At 44.1% G+C, this 16,259-nt stretch overlaps 1 protein-coding gene across 1 annotated transcript in view; it reads right to left on the bottom strand.

Moving 5' to 3' along the window:
- The window catches only part of LOC115645405 (sodium channel protein type 5 subunit alpha-like), a 120,909-nt gene that overhangs the window by 27,565 nt on the left and 77,085 nt on the right, over window positions 1–16,259 (bottom strand). The window contains 3 exon segments of the mRNA XM_030550005.1: window positions 1,514–1,567; window positions 2,868–3,137; window positions 3,557–3,691. Coding sequence (XP_030405865.1) covers window positions 1,514–1,567; window positions 2,868–3,137; window positions 3,557–3,691 — 459 coding nt within the window.

The raw sequence follows: 16,259 nt of genomic DNA, 5'->3' as shown, positions 1-16,259 counted from the left end.
TCTTTTCCAGCAGCTGGACAGTTATGTATAGATCTCTTTCTCTAGACAGGGCACTGATTGGCATATTGTCCATGAATGCGTATAGATGCATAACTTTCAACCTGAACCTTGCTGTGACTCTACCAGCTATTTCATAAGATTCTGGATGTAAAGGACAGATCAGAAGGAAGAGTCTTGCATACACATTGTAAGCCCTCAAACATAAATGCTCATTTTGTCTTTATCATGCTGAGAAATCTGTTGATCTGTAAAGAAAATTTATCTAGGTTTCCTTGTCAGCTACTGCTCCAAATATTTTCTTTGCTAAGGCATCAATCCTTTCTTGAATGCCGTTGGTAATGGTAGTGGCCAGCAGACTGCTATGCTGGCTTTAATAGTAAGGTTTTAGATCTCTCTATTTCAGCTACTGATTTCTCTAATGTTTCCCCAAACAGCTCATCACCTGTACCTTTGAATGCACAAGATATCTGTTTGGGATGACTGATTGCTTTTCATAGGTGTAGCATGGCTTCCTAGTCACCACTTTAGAAGCCATCGCTCATCACAAATCACATCAAGGATTTTACTGGGACAAAAGCCCATGGATGGAGCATGCTCAGTCACTCTCTGGGCTTGGCAAATGCACAGTCTGGTCTGTCAGAATTGGAGTAGAGAAGTCAAGGGCTGTTGGCTTCTTGAGGAGGAGAAGGAAAGTGTGGATGTAGAGTAGTGTGGTGCAGGAGCTATTCTTTACAGTAAGCAGTACAGAAGCCAGATGTTTTCATGCTCATGAGTGAATGGCTAATTGTGAGAGGGAGTGAGACTGGAGAGTCTTTATGCATGTCTAGACTAAGAATATAAATTGTGTTTAAAAACATTTTAGTGTAGACAGGGCTTAATGCCTTTAAAAATATATTGGCTCCTGTAGGGTTGACCACAAACAGCTAACATGTTTTTAAATACTATGTATTTTGCTAGACAGGGCTTGAGAGAATGAAAGAGGGGAAGTAAATGAGAGTCAAAAAGAAGAGAGTGCGAATGAGGTCAGCTGGACTGAATTTAGGTCAGAGAGTGGGAAACAACACAGGAGAATAAGGAATAAAAAGGAAGTGTATGAATGTAGGTGGTGAAGAGCTGCAAACATATGTGTTAAACATGTACCAGTAATACTCTTATTGTACACACACAAAAGAGAGAGAGAGAAGGAACTTGGTGCAATTCCTCCAGGACCTTTCCCTGGAGGGGCTGCACTCTGTTACTACCACAGGACCATACATCATTTTACACAACCTGCCCTTAAATTCTCTTAATGTAGAAGGGGTTTTGTATGACAGTACTCAAATTTGACAATGTTGTCGCTAATCTATCCTCTGAGTATTTACTCTTCCAATGTCTATTAATTCCTTATCTTTTTTAGAGTGTCCACATACTGGTATTTTCATCTTGATACATCTAACTAGACTGAAAAGTGCAACACACAGCTAAAAAGGGGACAATGGCTATAATACAGAAAATTTTCATTTTGATTATATACCTCACGTGAATCCACTGCGGCATACATAATGTCCATCCAGCCTTTAAAAGTTGCCTAGAAAAAATAACAAGCACATGATTATGAAAAATGTATTATATTTATTCTCATTAAAGTCAAAAGCACAGTGTTTTAAAATTAAATCATGGGTTCAAGTGAGTTTAAATGAGCTGAAAGAATTCTACAATGTTAAGGTAAAATGTTATTCACATACACAAAATTAAAGAGTTCAGGTTGGAAGTATGTTTCAGTGGAATTCACGAATACCCTAAAATCAATATTATCTGTAACCAAAAAATGCTGCACATTTAATAAAACCCAAACATTAGAATATCTGGAAATTAACAATTATGGAAGCCCATGAAACAAGCTTTCAACCTCAAATATTTTAAACTAAGTTATTTATTTACAAATTTCCCCATTTTTTGAATTAGCACTAAAAATGTAAGCCAGGTTAGTGTATAAAGAGGGAAGAACAACTCTGACAGAGATAATGAGGCCAACAGTTCAAAGAATGCCACTCCTCCTCCTGAAGACTATAGCCAACTCTGTAAGAACTATGGAAGGGTTGTGGGCGGCAGGAGTGAGGGTTATACCTGGGTGAGATACAGAGGTAGAAAACACTGAAGGGTATACTTTAAATGTTTTAAATGGTTTCAGTTTTAGATCTATGAACTTTCTAAAAATTTAAAGTTTAAAAGGGTAAGAGTCTCATTTACTAGTTACTAGTACCACTAACGTCTTTTACTGGAATATTGGATAATAATGGCACACTGGGAGGATGGATAATCTTGTGATTAAGGCATCGGATTGGGACTCAAGAAACTTGGATTCAGTTCTCAGTTCTACCACTGACTTCTTTTGTGACCCTGGGCAGGTCACTAAATCTTTGTGCTTCAGTTCCTCATCTGTACAGTGATGATGATAATTCCCGACCTCACTGGGGTACTGTTTGTGAAGTGTTCAGATGCTACAATAGTCGGAACCGTATTAATACAACTAGGTAGAAAACATAGGTTATGCTACATTTTTTCTGATCTGTGCTAAATTTAACATTAGAATACAGAAAACAAAAGTGGATTCAGACCCACTAAAATACAACTGTTTCAGGTTTAGCACTCTGTTAGAAGATTAAAACACATTTGATAAAATATGGCCCTGGGAATGCCTACACTCAACACAAAACATGCAGTTTACAATGCAGGGTTTTTAATGGTTGTAGTGGCTCAAATAAACATCATTTTCACAGTTAAACATTCTGACTTTTGGTTATCAGGATAAATAAAAGTACAACTATGACTGGGATGCCTGCCTAACACATCTCCCTGCAAAAGAAGGTGTTTGTAATAGAACTTACCACCTGCAGAAGAGCTAAGTACCCCATTCCAACATGATCAAAGTTGACTTTAGCATTCTCCCATTTTAAGGATTGCCTGTGACTATGGATTTCACAGTCATTTCTGTTATTAATTTGATCAATCAAATCACTTGATAGGGGAGTGCATTTCCAAAACTTTCCACAAAATTCTTTCACTCCAAAGATGTTAAATGGGAGCCAGACAACAAGGCAGACAAGCATAACGTTCATGATGGAAGGAATAGCTCCTACCAGGGCATACACAACTACCTGAAATAAATTAAATGAAGGGAGTGGAAAAGAAATGTAGTTATAAGCAATCACCAAAACATGTTCCCGAAAAAATGATTTTTGAGAACTTTTTTTTCATCTTTGCATCTATCAACTTCTCACTATTCATAAATTAGGTCTTTATAGTGGCTGGCATCTTTAAAGCCAATTTGGATCTGTTAAATATTCCTTTTTAAAATAATTTATATATTTAATTTAAGTAGGATTCTTTTTTTAAAAAAAATTTGATTTGGTTTTAGAAAAGAAGAATCAACTACATTTTCTGTAAAGAAAGTTTGACTGTGATCAGCATGAAAGACATACACATTGCAAAGGCACATAGTGTGCAGAGGACTGGACTAGATGACCTCTCAAGGTCCCTTCCAGTCCTATGGTTCTTTGAAAATAGTTATCTATACCTTTATTCCTTCCAATCTGGATAAGGCTCGGAGGGGCCTCAATGCCCTCAGGATTCTGAAAGACTTGATGTTTAGGGTGGCACATAATTCTGTTCTTTTAAATTCTTCCTCATTGCTAACATTTACCAATGAAACCTGTGTAGATTGAATTGAAATTAAGATTAGTAATCACATCAGAAATGGTAAATGGAATAAAGGGGTTTACTGAATAGATGATAGTAGATATGGCCTGAATGTTATATTTTTTTCTTAGGGAATGAAATGGAGTATACATGCCTGTTCTTACTGAACCATAATTACTCTCTAACCCAGGGGTGGGAAAATGTTGGAATTTGCATGGTGGGCCATGAATGCTCATAAAATTGATGGTTAGGGTGCAGGAGGGAGCGAGGGCCTCCAACTGGGGTTGCGGGATCTGGAGTGGGGCCAGAAATTTGGAGTTCAGGGTGTGGGAGGGGGCTCTGGGCTGAGGCAGGGGTGTGCATGTTTGGGCTTCAGCCAGGGCTGTGGGCTCTGGGGTGCAGGAGGATGGACCAAGGGGTTTGGAGGGTGGGAGGGGGATCAGGGCCAGGGCAGGGGGTTGGGGCGCTGGAGGGGGTCAGGGTGCAGGGTCTGGGCAGCACTTACCTGAAGCAGCTCCCGAAGCAGGAACATGTCCCCACTCCAGCTCCTACATGAAGGCAAGACCAGGCAGCTCTGCACTCTGTCTGGTCCACAGGTGCCATCCCTGCAGTTCCCATTGGCCATGGTTGCCAGCCAATGGGAGCTGTGGGGGCAGCGTGCAGAGCCCTCTGGCTACCCCTACTCATAGGAGGCAGAGGGGGGACATGCTGCTGCTTCCAGGAGCTGCGCAGAGCCATGGCACACGTGGAATGGGGCAGAACCCACTCCATGGAAGGAGCTGGAGGACCGGATTAAAACACGTGAAGGGTCAGATGTGGCCCCCGGGCCGTAGTTTGCCCACCTCTCCTCTAACCCTTTCTCATATTCATCTACAAATAATAATTCTGAACTGTAGAATAAATCTAAAATTAGAGAATTGAATTAGCTTGAATTTGGTTAAAGAAATCTGTGTTGCAAAGAAAGGCCCTAACTACATTGGTACCAGGAGGCTTTGTACTCCTGTCTCCTGTCCTGAGGAGATGATGGTTCCTCAGGTGGTTCAGATTCTCTTGAGGAAGAGAAAATTGAGTCCATATCTGTCAGCAGTACTCACAGTTCTGATGGAGGAAAAACACAACTGCTAGATGGAAGAGGGGATAGACCTCTGTCATAGGTAACAGCTCCTGGTGGAGTCAAAATCTCCCCAGTGAGAGAAGACAGGAGAAACTGAGGCTTGGGAAAAGGAAAAAATATCCTCTAGGGTTGTTTAAGTTTCTGTCCTCCCTAGCTTGTGAGGGATCCAAACTGCTCATGCTGACAGAATCGGCGGAGGGAGACTCTGTGCTGACAGTAGATGAGACAGGACGGCACCATTGGCAGCTGACTCTCTAGCTGTGCTGGAACTGATGGATCCTGGTGTTTTGGGCTTGGACAGTACAAGTGGTAGTGTCACTGGTACAGGGTCCAGTACTGATAAAGCCCTGGTTTTACGGGCTTTTAAGTCACAGCCCTAGGACTTAGGATGTGCTAAGTTATCAGGTGCTGAATGAGCAGATTTGCTTTATTTAGGCAGAGTCCTATAGATCATCTTCAAAGCAGGCTTAGAGGGAGACCTGTTCTCTGCCTTCCCAATGAGATGCTGACAGAGGGTCTGTGGGTATGGATTCCCTTGCACCAGAGCCAGTCCTCATGGTGGGAAGTGCACTCTCTGTTTCAGGCCAATGTACAAGAGGGGATCATTCAGCCTTGGTCTGACTGTGGCCTCATGGCCTTCTCCATGAGATGCTTTTTAAGTCAAAATTCTCATGCCTCATGGGTGTTTCTAGGGAGAGAGTGGCAAATATTGCACCTAACTGCAATGTGTGTCTCCCAAGACAGTACAAACAGCACTGATGGTTGTCACTGACTGAGAAGGAGTTGAGGCAGGACACAATTTTTTGAAGCTCAGCATTCTGGAAATAGTCCAATACCTGTAATGGGGGTTGGGGTGCAAAGTGTTCCCAAAGCAGGTAATCAATCTAACTAGAAAACTGTGATAAAAATATTTAAAAATACTAAAATGATTAAGAATTATGTAATACTAAAATGATTTAGAATTATGTATAACAGGGGTTGGCAACCTACGGCACATGTGCCGAAGGTGGCACACGAGCCGATTTTTGATGGCACGTGGGGCAGGCTGAGCCACTCAGCCCGCTGCAGCCCTGGGGTTCCTGCTGTTGGCCCCTTGCCAGCTGGGGTCTCACCACCGATCTCACTCAGCACCCGCTGCTGGGCTGGGTGAAGGAACCTCAGATTGGCAGTGGGCTTTGATCCCAGCTGGCTGGAGCCAGCAGCCGGAACCCCAGAGCAACGGCGGGCGGAGATGCTCAGTCTACCCCCGAAACCCCAGAGATGGGCGGGCTGACCCGCTCAGCCTGCTGCTGTTCTGGGGTTCTGGCTGCTGGCCCCTTGCCAGCCAGGGTCTCCGCCACAGCCCCACTCACCTTGTTTCCAGTTGGCGTTCCAGCACAGGCCCCCTGCCAGACAGCATCCAGACTTCCGGCCCTGCTCAGCCCTACTAGCCACCAGCTCAACTCACCTCAGCTGCCAATCTGGGGTTCCAGCCGCTGGCCTCCTGCCAGCTGGTTATCAACTGATCACTGAGAAGCCTGTGTGCAGCTTAAAGTATCCAAATACGTGCCACCAGACACTGGAGAACCTCAGCAAGGAAAAGCAAGAGCAAGGATCACACTAAACTAATAAGATCTGCATTTTAATTTAATTTTAAATAAAGCTTCTGAAACATTTTGAAAATCTTGTTTACTTTACATATAACAGTAGTTTGGTTATATATTATAGACTTATAGAGAGACCTAAAAAAACTTAAAAAGCATTACGGGCATGCAAAGCCTTACATTAGAGTGTATACATGAAGACTTGGCACACCACTGCTGAAATGTTGCCGACCCCTGATGTATAATGTGCACTAAAGGCAATCTTTGAAATATTTACAACTTGAAGAAAAATGATGAAAAAGTAGCTCTGGACACTGGAACTTCCAACCCAGGCCATGTAGCAGTAAGAAGGAGCTGTAGTTTCCTTCAGGAGGAAACATGAGGAGGGCAAGGGCAAGGGCGAGGGTGAACCAATGGATACTGCTTGCAAGAATTCTCTGACTCTGGGCACATGGAGCATATGTGCACTTAGGGACCAGAACTCAGAAGCATTGATGCTTTGCAATACTAACACAAATCAGCATGAGAAGTATATGACTAGCAGCAACTCTGGTCAGGTTTATAGATTCCAAAGCCAGGAGGAACCATTGTAATACATTAAATTGACTTCCTGCATAAGAAAGACCACAGAATTTCACCCAGTAGTTCCTGCAGTAAGACCAAATCTGTGACTGAGATAGAGCAGTTTTTTTTCCAGAAAGACATCCAATCTTGACTTAAAGACTTCATGTGATACAGACCACACCACAACCTTTGATTAACTGTTGCAAAGATTAACTGCCCTCTTCAAAATTTGCACCTTAATTCCAGTGTGATAGACTAAACAGATTGAACTCCTAAAGTCTCATGAAATAAGACTATTTTTCCAGTTCTGGAATCATTCTTGTGGCTCTTTGAATTTTTCAGCATCCTTTTTGAAGTAAAAACCACCAGAATGTGATAGAATATTTCAGTAGTGGTCTCATTAGTGAAGAGGGAGCCTCCCAAAAGTCTGGTGACGGTGATCTAAAGACCCATTTCCAATTATGAGCATGGATGTCTCTTCGCTTCTAGCCTTTCTGGTTTGTTCTTCACTGCGGTGCCAAAGGAAGCTCTCCATGGCATCTTTTCATGCTTTTGCATGGGCATCCTTTTTAATCTCTTTCATCTATGTGCAAATACAAGGTGGTTGCAGCACTGATCCAGGAATTGCTCTATTCCTATGACTCTGCCTTGGTGGCACACCTCTGAAGCAGCACTGTGAGATCTTACAAACCATTGTGCTGTGGTAGCTTGGAACTTTGGCTTTACCATCAAAACTGAGGCTATGTTCCAGCCTGTTCCTCAAAAACTTTACCAAGATTCATCAGTAAGCCTGGAAGTTACCATGTTCCAAACCATCAAACAGTATACTTATCTCAACAGCATGTTTAATAATGGAGCAACAATTGATCACAAAACAGATGCACAAATTAAGAAAGCCAAAGCCGCACATGGTCATCTTTATCACTGAATCTGGAAGCAACACAGAATCTGTCTACAGATAAATATCAAAGTGTATAATGCTGTTGTCCTAATGACATTGCTCTATAAGTGTGAAACATGGACCTGTTATCAATGGCACATTAAAAAGCTTGAGAATTTCCACTTGTGATACTGGCAACAACTTCTGGGCATAAATGGCAGGACCGGGTGTCCAACACAGAAGTCTTGGCAAAAGCTGGTTTGGTTGGTATTGAGGCTCATTTGATTTGTGACAAATCGAGATGGACTAGTCATGTAATTTGTATGCCTTAGACCTATCCACCAAAATAAATTCTATATTCTGAATCGAGTTCCAAGAACTAGAAGTATGGAGGGCAAATAAAACACTTCAAAGATACTTTGAAACAAAATCTGCACAAGATGACTATTTCCAACTTAATCTTCGAGCAATTGGCACTGACTGCATTGCAAGGTGCCATGCCGTATGGGTGGGTTTCCAAAACTTGAGAGGAACAGTAGAGAAGCTGGAAGCACAGAAACTACATGCAGCTCAATCAACAAAACCAGTCAAATGGCTTTGCGGTCAGGTCAGTGTGGTAAATGGAGCCATGCGAACGGGTCTATGGAGCCATGTGAACACCTATTAATATAAACTGTAACTGTCAATGTCCTCAAAATCAGGGTGACTAATAGTAGTAGTAGTATACAGAGTTAATATAACCTCCCTACTTCTTCTCAGTATTCCACTGTTTATACATCTAAGGATTTCATTAGTCTCTTAATCTGGGACCAATCCTATTCAACATATTCATAGATGATCTGGAAAAAGGGGTAAACAGTGAGGTGACAAAATTTGCAGATGATACAAAATTACTAAAGGTAGTTAAGACCCAGGTGACCTCAAAGGGCTGCAAAAGGAGCTCTCAAAACTGGGTGATTGGGCAACAAAATGGCAGCTGAGAGATAATAGGGGGGAGGGATAGCTCCAGTGGTTGAGCACTGGCCTGCTAAACCCAGGGTTGTGAGTTCAATCCTTAAGGGGCCATTTGGGGGAACTGGGGTAAAAATCTGGGGCTTGGTCCTGCTTTGAACAGGGGGTTGGACTAGATGACCTCCTGAGGTCCCTTCCAACCCTGATGTTCTATGAAATTTAATGTTGATAAATGCAAAGTAATGCACATTGGAAAGCATAATCCCAACTACACATATAAAATGGTGGGGTCTAAATTAGCTGTTACCACTCAAGAAAGTGATCTTGGGAGTCATTGTAGATAGTTCTCTAAAAACATCCACTCAATGAGCAGCAGCAGTCAATAAAGCAAACAGAATGCTGGGAATAATTAAGAAAGGGATAGAAACAGGACAGAAAATATCATATTGCCTCTATATAAATCCATGGTACACCCACATCTTCAACACTGTGTGCAGATGTGGTCACCCCATCTCAAAAGAGATGAATTGGAAAAGGTTCAGAAAAGGGCAACAAAAATGATTAGGGGTATGGAATGGCTTTCATATGAGGAGAGATTAAAAAACTGGGACTTTCAGCTTGCAAAAGAGATTGCTAAGGGGAGATATGATTGAGGTCTATAAAATCATGACTGATGTAGAGAAAGTAGATAAGCAAGTGTTGTTTACTGCTTCTCATAACACAAGAACCAGGGGTCACCAAATAAAATTAGTAGGCAGCAGGTTTAAAACAAATAAAGGGAAGTATTTCTTCACACAACACACAGTCAACCTGTGGAACTCCTTGCCAGAGGATGTTGTGAAGGCCAAGACCATAACAGAGTTCAAAAAAGAACAAGATAAATTCATGGAGGATGGGTCCATTATTAGCCAGGATGGGCAGGAATGGTGTCCCTAGTCTCTGTTTGCCAGAAGCTGGGAATGAGTGACAGGGGATGGATCACTTGAGGATTACCTGTTCTGTTCATTCGCTCTGGGCACCTGGCACTGGCCACTGTCAGAAGACAGGATACTGGGCAAGATGGACCTTTGGTCTGATTCAGTAGGCCCATTCTTATATTCTTAAAGAGGGAATCCCAGCCCTGCATTAGGAGTTCATGTTCAATTAGTCATCCACTATAACCCCTAAGTCCCAGTCTGAGTCTCTATTTACCAAGATACAGCTCTCATCCCAAAACTATGGCCTATACATTCTTTTTTCTAGATTTATGACCTTGAGTTTGGTTGTATCAAATACACCTTGATTGATTGCACTCATTACCAAGCAATCCAGATTTCTCTGTCACAGTGACCAGTCTTTCATTATTTACTACTCCATTCTGCACATTTTCTTAACTATGATTTTATATTTTCTTCTACACCATAGATAACAATATTTAACCGTGTTGGGATAAGAACCAAGTTCTATGGGGACCTCCACTAGTAAACAATCCGCCAGATGATGATTTCTCATTGACAGTTATATTTTTAAATCTATCATTTAGGTAGTTTTTAACCCATTTAATAGATGTACACTGGACCCCCGCTTGAATGCGAGGGTTTGGATCCATGAGCAGTCCCGCATTAATGTGGGGACTGTGTTATAGCGGGGACCGTGTTACCATGGATCCCAATGTAATTAATTAAATTCGGGATCCATGCGCTGGGATCCACACCATGGATCCTAATGTAATTAACTGAATTTGGGATCCATGCGCGATCCTGCGCTATAAGCGAAATTGCGCTATACAGACGTGCATTCAATATTGTATTATGCTAATTTTAAATCCGAATGTTTTGTGGTACTAGGTCAAATGCGTTTCAGAAATCCAAATATATCATATTACCGCAGTTATCTTCATCAACTAAACTTGTAATCTCATAAAAAATATCAATTTCATTTGACAATTCCTAAGTTCAATAAAACCAAGTTGACTGGTGTGAAAGTAGAATGAATTATATTGTAAGAATAGAAAGGATAAAGAAATGTTGTCTGTACCTTTAAGCAAAATTGTTGGAATGTTGCAATCCAGGTATCAGGAATACAGACATTAACATAGAACAATTGCACCGTTTAAGGGCAATTGGTGAAGTATTAGCCTTAGATCCATAACAGTTAGTAAGGAAATAGGATATGCATGCTGTGCCCCAGGTGAATTTTATTGTTTTGCTTTCTTTGTCCCTTTGTCTAATTCCTGCTCTTTTATCTGTATAAATAAGACTGTTTGGGCCTTGCATGGCCACTTACATTATCTGGGTGTTATTTGCGGAGTGCTGCGCTAATAAACAGAGTGGTCTGACAAATTGTGAGTCCTGATTCTAACTTTGACAATTTGGAGGTTCCACTGAGATGGCAACCGTCTTCACTGGGGCTGTGTGATTCCTGACCATTTTTGTAAGACGACCGTGGCAGCCAGCACCTGGGCACTTGGCCCAAGCGGTCCTCCACTAGAATGGAAAGGCGCACGACCACAGTGAAGTCTACGCCATCGAACCTGTTGGTTCCCACTCTGTTCTGGTAGGGATCCCGGGATCTGACATCTGGAATCTGGTCAGGTAATTATTTCTGTGTTTTGTCCGGACTAAGGACTGTCCTGTCTTTGTGTCTATCCGTCCTCCCTGTGGAGTGTTTGAGTCTGGATGCCGTTTCCATCCGGGGATCGGCCGACCAAGGGGTTCCTGTCCCCACGGTCTGAGTGAGTGAAATCTGCACAATTGCAGCCGCACCGCACCTTGGGTAAAACCCTTAGTGTGAAAGCAAGGGCGATTGAGGCAGTAGCCTGTGGGCTCCTTTTGTGTGTTGCACTGGGCATCGCTCTGACGAACCCTAATTTCCTTCTTGTGTGATTGGTGTGTGAAGTCGTCTTGTGTGGCTAACCAGACGTCTAAGCCGGAGCAGTTCCCTAAAGGAACTCTGGCTCATTTTATGTATTTTAAGAAGGGTCTGGACTCCTGTAAGTTTCTGGAAAAATGGTCTAGGCTAACTCAGAGAGACCCCAAAACTCAGTGGCCACTGTTAGGATCTTGGGACAAGGATTGAGTAGATGTCTTAAAAGACAAACTCGGCCAATATAAAACTAAATTGGCAAAAGGAGAGGTCAATTGTTTCATGCAATGGTGGGAAGAGGCAAATCATAGATGGACAGAATCGAAACTCGACTCTCTCAAAGATTCAAATGATAAGTTAAAAGCTTTATTGGAAACCTCCTCTCCCACCACTAGACCGAGCACTCACCTTTACCCTGTTCTCCAAGCAGACCCCCCTTCATACTCCTGTCTCCGTGTGGGAAAAGATGAAGAAAATCCCTTGCTGGATTCCGGGGATGAGGATGAAGAAGACGCATTAATTAGCCTGGCAGCCTTGCATCGAATCAATAGATGGCCACCCACGCCCCCAGCTCAGGAACAACTGTTACCAGGTCTCCCAGATCAGGAACAATTCCCAGAGATCTCCAGTTCAGACCCGTCCGGATCATCCGGTACTGCTGAGGCCCATTCCTCTGGACTCACCCTGCCTCGTAAAAGCTCGCGCTTGGGCCTTAAAAATATCCAGGCTCCCCTCCGAATCCTGCATACTGGCGGCCAGGACGGGGGTCCCACTTGGAGCTATAAACCCTGGACTCACACTCAGCTCCTTTCAATTGTAAAAGGCTTTCCAAAGCCCTGAGAAAATCCTACCAAATTTGCAGAGGAATTTTTGTTAGTGTGTGATACCTATGAACCCTCTGAGGCAGACCTCCTGCAGCTGTGCAAGCTACTTGTAACAGCCTCTAGTGAGCATGAAAAATGGCTCACAGCAGCAGATTGGCTCGCTGCTGACTGCCACTCTACTTTGCCAGACACTGGTCCTAATGCTGAATACCGAAAAAAGTGTAAGGAACGAGCTAAAAATCTATTTGAAGCCATCCCTCGGGTATGGACTCCTAAAGCCAACTGGACGGCCATAAATGGCTGTAAGCAACGACAGGGAGAAAACCCGGGTGACTATTGCACCCGGCTAACTGACATTTTTCTGCAACATTCTGGTATACAGCAACCAGATGCAAATGGACAGGGCGCCCTGTCTAGTGCATTTGTTAATGGCCTCCTGCCTGCTATTGGCAATTTGCTAAAACAAATAAGTGTTGGATGGGAGACCGAAACCATGGACAAATTGCAAACAGTGGCAGAGCACTGCCAACGTACTTTAAAAGGAAAGGAAGAAAAATCAGCTCAGCAGTTAATGGCCTTGCAAATACAGCATTATTCAGGGCAGGGCAAACAGTACCAGGGATGGGGAAAATACCAGGGACAGGGACGTGGCCATGGGAGGGGCCAGGGAACTGGATTTTCGGGTTATGGGGATGTTTGTAATTACTGTAAACAGCCGGGACATTGCAAAAATGAGTGTCCAAGCCGGCCTGGTAACTCTGTGAACAACCAGTTAAACCCCCTGCCAGTGCAGCCAGTCAGCCCCCAGACTTACTTTGCCCCACAACAATGACGGGACACCGGGGAATCTCAGGAAATTTTAGCCCCTTTACTACCTCTCACTCCCATGGGTGAGTGTGTGTTAACTCTCAATTATCTTTCTCTCCCTTTCCTTGTTGATACAGGAGCTTCGCTCTCTGCAGTTCGTACTACCGACCTGCCTGAGGTTCCCCGTTCCGGAAAAACTGTGTCCGCTGTGGGTATTATGGGAGTCCCAACCCCTTATCCCCTTTCAAAACCTCTACCGGTCCAGGTTGGTCCCCTTTCTGCGGATCATGCCTTCCTTCTCTCTGATTCCACTCCGGTAAACCTTTTGGGTAGGGATCTGTTATGTAAGCTTGGCTGCACCATATACTGTTCCCTGGATGGGGTCTATTTACAAATTCTACAGTGTTCCCTGAAAAACCAGCAAAGAGTCCTGTGGCACCTTATAGACTAACAGACGTTTTGGAGCATGAGCTTTCGTGGGTGAATACCCACTTCGTCAGATGCATGTAGTGGAAATTTCCAGGGGCTGGTATATATATGCAGGCAAACTAGAGATAATGAGGTAGTTCAATCAGGGAGGATGAGGCCCTGTTCTAGCAGTTGAGGTGTGAAAACCAAGGGAGGAGAAACTGGTTTTGTAATTGGCAAGCCATTCACAGTCTTTGTTTAATCCTGAGCTGATGATGTCAAATTTGCAGATGAACTGAAGCTCAGCAGTTTCTCTTTGAAGTCTGGTCCTGAAGTTTTTTTGCTGCAGGATGGCCACCTTAAGGTCTGCTATAGTGTGGCCAGGGAGGTTGAAGTGTTCTCCTACAGGTTTTTGTATATTGCCATTCCTAATATCTGATTTGGTTCCGTTTATCCTTTTCCGTAGCGACTGTCCAGTTTGGCCGATGTACATAGCAGAGGGGCATTGCTGGCATATGATGGCATATATTACATTGGTGGACGTGCAGGTGAATGAACTGGTGATGGTGTGGCTGATCTGGTTAGGTCCTGTGATGGTGTCGCTGGTGTAGATATGTGGGCAGAGTTGGCATCGAGGTTTGTTGCATGGATTGGTTCCTGAGCTAGAGCTCCTATGGTGCAGTGTGCAGTTACTGGTGAGAATGTGTTTCAGGTTGGCAGGTTGCCTGTGGGCGAGGACTGGCCTGCCACCCAAGGCCTGTGAAAGTGTGGGATCATTGTCCAGGATGAGTTGTAGGTCCCTGATGATGCGTTGGAGAGGTTTTAGCTGGGGATTATATGTGATGGCCAGTGGAGTCCTGTTGGTTTCTTTCTTGGGTTTGTCTTGCAGTAGGAGCCTTCTGGGTACACGTCTGGCTCTGTTGATCTGTTTCCTTATTTCCTCATGCAGGTATTGTAGTTTTGAGAATGCTTGGAGGAGATTTTGTAGGTGTTGGTCTCTGTCTGAGGGGTTAGAGCAGATGCGGTTGTACCTCAGTGCTTGGCTGTAGACAATGGATCGTGTGATGTGCCCCGGGATGGAAGCTGGAGGCATGAAGGTAGGCATAGCGGTCGGTAGGTTTTCGGTATAGTGTGGTGGTAATGTGACCAGCACTTATTTGCACCGGGGTGTCTAGGAAGTGGACCTCCTGTGTAGATTGGTCCAGGCTGAGGCTGATGGTGGGGTGGAAGCTGTTGAATTCGTGGTGGAATTTTTCCAGAGACTCCTTCCCATGGGTCCAGATGATGAAGATGTCATCAATGTAGCGTAGGTAGAGAAGGGGCGTGAGTGGACGAGAGCTGAGGAAGCGTTGTTCCAGGTCCGCCATAAAAATATTGGCATACTGTGGGGCCATGCGGGTGCCCATAGCTGTGCCACTGATCTGGAGACATATATTGTCATCAAATTTGAAATAGTTGTGTGTGAGGAGTCTTCCCTGAGTGATTCTGTAGCCTCCCTGCTGTCTGAAATGTCCCTTTCTACTCCGGTCCCTTGTTGCCCACTGGTCCCATCCCTTGAGCACCTAATTTCACAGGTCCCATCCTCTCTGTGGCCAACCCATCCCTCTGAGGTGGGCCGCTTAAATACCGATCCTGTCTGCATTACTGTTGACTCTTCCAAACCCCTGCCTCGCCTATCCCAGTACCCTTTAAACCATGAGGCAGAGGCTGCCATTGCTCCGGTCATAACTGCCCTGCAGGAGCGAGGCATTATTGTTCCCTGTTCCAGTCCCTATAACACTCTTATCCTCCCCGTTCGAAAAGCTGACGGCAAAACATGGTGATTTGTTCAGCACCTTCGAGCCATTAATCGTATTGTCATACTCGCTTTTCCTGTTGTCCCAAACCCAGCAATGATCCTGGCTTCTATCCCACCAGCTGCAACTCCTTTTACTGTTGTTGATTTGTGTTCTGCTTTCTTTTCTGTTCTGGTTCACCCTGATTCTCAGTACCTCTTTGCCTTTTCCTACAGGGGACAGCAATATACATGGACCACGCTCCCTCAGGAGTATACGGAAAGTCCATCTTATTTCTCCCAGGCATTAGCCCGAGACCTAGCTGACCTTGTTTTCCCATCCGGGTCCACTCTAGTCCAGTATGTAGATGATCTGCTCCTCTGTTCCCCCTTGTTATCTGCCTCAGAAACTGATTCTTTAGTGCTCCTTACTGCCCTAGCAAACAAAGGTCACAAGGCTTCTCGCTCTAAACTACAGCTCTGTCAAAACTCTGTCACATACCTTGGTTTTCTCCTCTCCCAGGGTTCCAGTACACTTTCTCCCACTCGCGTCCAGGCTATCCTTAGCTTTCCCCGACCCTGCACTCCACGCCAGGTCCGAAAATTTTTGGCATGGCTGGATTTTGCAGGCAATGGATTCCCCAATATGCCTCCCTTGCAAAACCTCTCCAGGAACTCACTTGACTCTCTGTGCCTAATCCCACACCATGGCCACCTGAAGCAGACTCTGCCTTTGTTTCTCTCAAACAAGGTTTGGCTTCTGCCCCCGCTCTAGGGCTGCCAAACTATTCTAAGCCTTTTACCCTTTTCTGCCATGAACAATCTGGATGTG

This window comes from Gopherus evgoodei, chromosome 2 (assembly GCF_007399415.2).
Source record: "Gopherus evgoodei ecotype Sinaloan lineage chromosome 2, rGopEvg1_v1.p, whole genome shotgun sequence".
NCBI lineage: Eukaryota > Metazoa > Chordata > Testudines > Testudinidae > Gopherus > Gopherus evgoodei.
The sequence above is the reverse complement of the archived record's forward strand: the minus strand, read 5'-3'. Positions and strand labels throughout refer to the sequence as shown.